Source organism: Heterocephalus glaber, unplaced genomic scaffold (genome assembly GCF_053883595.1).
Source record: "Heterocephalus glaber isolate CG9 unplaced genomic scaffold, H.glaber_assembly_v1.0 deba00001745, whole genome shotgun sequence".
NCBI lineage: Eukaryota > Metazoa > Chordata > Mammalia > Rodentia > Bathyergidae > Heterocephalus > Heterocephalus glaber.
In genome coordinates this window covers 679,317-681,021 of record NW_028258451.1, presented here as the reverse complement: position 1 = coordinate 681,021, position 1,705 = coordinate 679,317, and the positions used below count along the sequence as shown (strand labels likewise).

Sequence of the window (1,705 nt, the reverse complement as noted above, 5' to 3'; positions counted from 1 at the left end):
GGATCTGTTGAAAAGACACAGAAAACCCACAGAAATTTCTCTTTGAACCTTGCCGGCCACCCATTTCTTCACTGTATTCACTTTCAGCATGTTTCCTTGAGCAAGAAACTTAGTAAATACTTTCGTCAGTCAACCCAACAGTCAGAAGTAAATCCATTTAATTTGTCTCAAAAAGTGCTTGATTCAGACTGATGTGAACAGGACACTGTACACCAGAATTGGGCCAACCTGCTTTATTCACATCTATTATTCCCATGAAAGTCCCACATTCAACCAGCTGAGGTCTGTTAGTGTACCTAAGAGAGATATGTGGTCTCTCCTTACATTTCTGTATTGCCTCTCATAGTGAGATGAGGAGTAAACAACACAAAGAACTGGTAAAATACAACTATATGTTTCTGAGAAGAAGAGGACTTTTTCTGTTTCTTATCCATACAAACCAGACCATGGATATAGAGGAATCCTGGCTCATGATCAGAAAGGGGCTGATAGTTGGGAAACACACAGAAATTAGGCCAGAAATCCTCACCAACCACCAACTGAGATTATAAGAAACAGCACTACAAATGTGAAAGGTTGAGGAGATGATGTAAAATGATACAAAGGTGCTCACCAGGAGAAGGATGCTTTTGGTGGCTCTGGACTCAGAGGATGTGGAGGAAACATTAGTGCTATGAATGTGTTTAACCTGCTGTTTGTGTCTGTACAGGACAAAAATCATAGAGCCACTGGCCCAGATTGTGAGCACAATAAAAGAAACCTCAGGAAATACTACTAATGCAATATAGGCTGAACCCATGATTGTCCCATAATCTACAACAGAACAGAGTGCCATATGTCTTTTCCTTGTGATGTTTCTGCTATCTGATTTTCCAGATACATACCACACATACAGAGGGAATGTGAAATGTACCCCTATTTGTAGCAACCAGCAGAGGGACATGGAGAATCCAATGTACTTTGGAGCTTTTGTTTTAAGATTCTTCCAACAAGAGTCCATGGGGCTGATTATGATAGTCTGGAAGACACTCAAGAGGCACGTGGTAAAAATTGACACAGCCCTGCCCACTCTGAGGACATATAAGATAAGTCTGCAACTAAATTCACTGAATAAATGTTTTGACCCAAAGGCTACCATTGTCTGGGAAGGTCCTTTTGAAAGAATAACTAAAGAATTAGCTATAAACAGGTGCTTGAGAATCAAATCTATGGACCTCAATCTGCTTTTCACATGGCGAAGAAAAAAATAATGATAAAGAAGAGAAAAATTTCCCAGAACTCCAACCATAGTCTGTGACAAAAACATTATTCCTACTGCCAAATCCCTGGAAGGTATTTTGTCATTTCCTTCTAAAATTTCCTGTAAACTGTGGTGGCAATCATTTCTTTGAGCTAGGCTCATTGTAGAGATTTGACACCAAAAATTACTTTGATGATGTGCTCTTCCGAAATTGGAAAGATTTCAAAAATCAAAAAGAGAATGGAGAGAATTTTCAGCACATTTTATGGCTTAAGGCATCACTAAGCAGGAGTCGTTGTTAACCTGGGAGGAGAGATGACAATATGGAAAGAATGAAAGTCCAACATTTTCAATAAAACTAAAAATTTAACTTATTCGCACTAGGGAAAAAAACTTCAACTATTATCAAAGTCATATATATCATAGATTAATCCTGAATGGATTTCTACTGTAAATATTTAAGAT

General features: G+C 38.2%; 1 protein-coding gene across 1 annotated transcript; it reads right to left on the bottom strand.

The window, feature by feature from the left end:
• Nucleotides 1–388: 388 nt before the first annotated feature.
• On the bottom strand, nt 389–1,402 carry LOC101697233 (vomeronasal type-1 receptor 4-like). The gene has a single exon (XM_004867181.4). It carries the CDS (start codon nt 1,400–1,402, stop codon nt 389–391), a length of 1,014 nt encoding a protein of 337 aa, XP_004867238.4.
• Between the last annotated feature and the right edge of the window lie 303 nt (nt 1,403–1,705).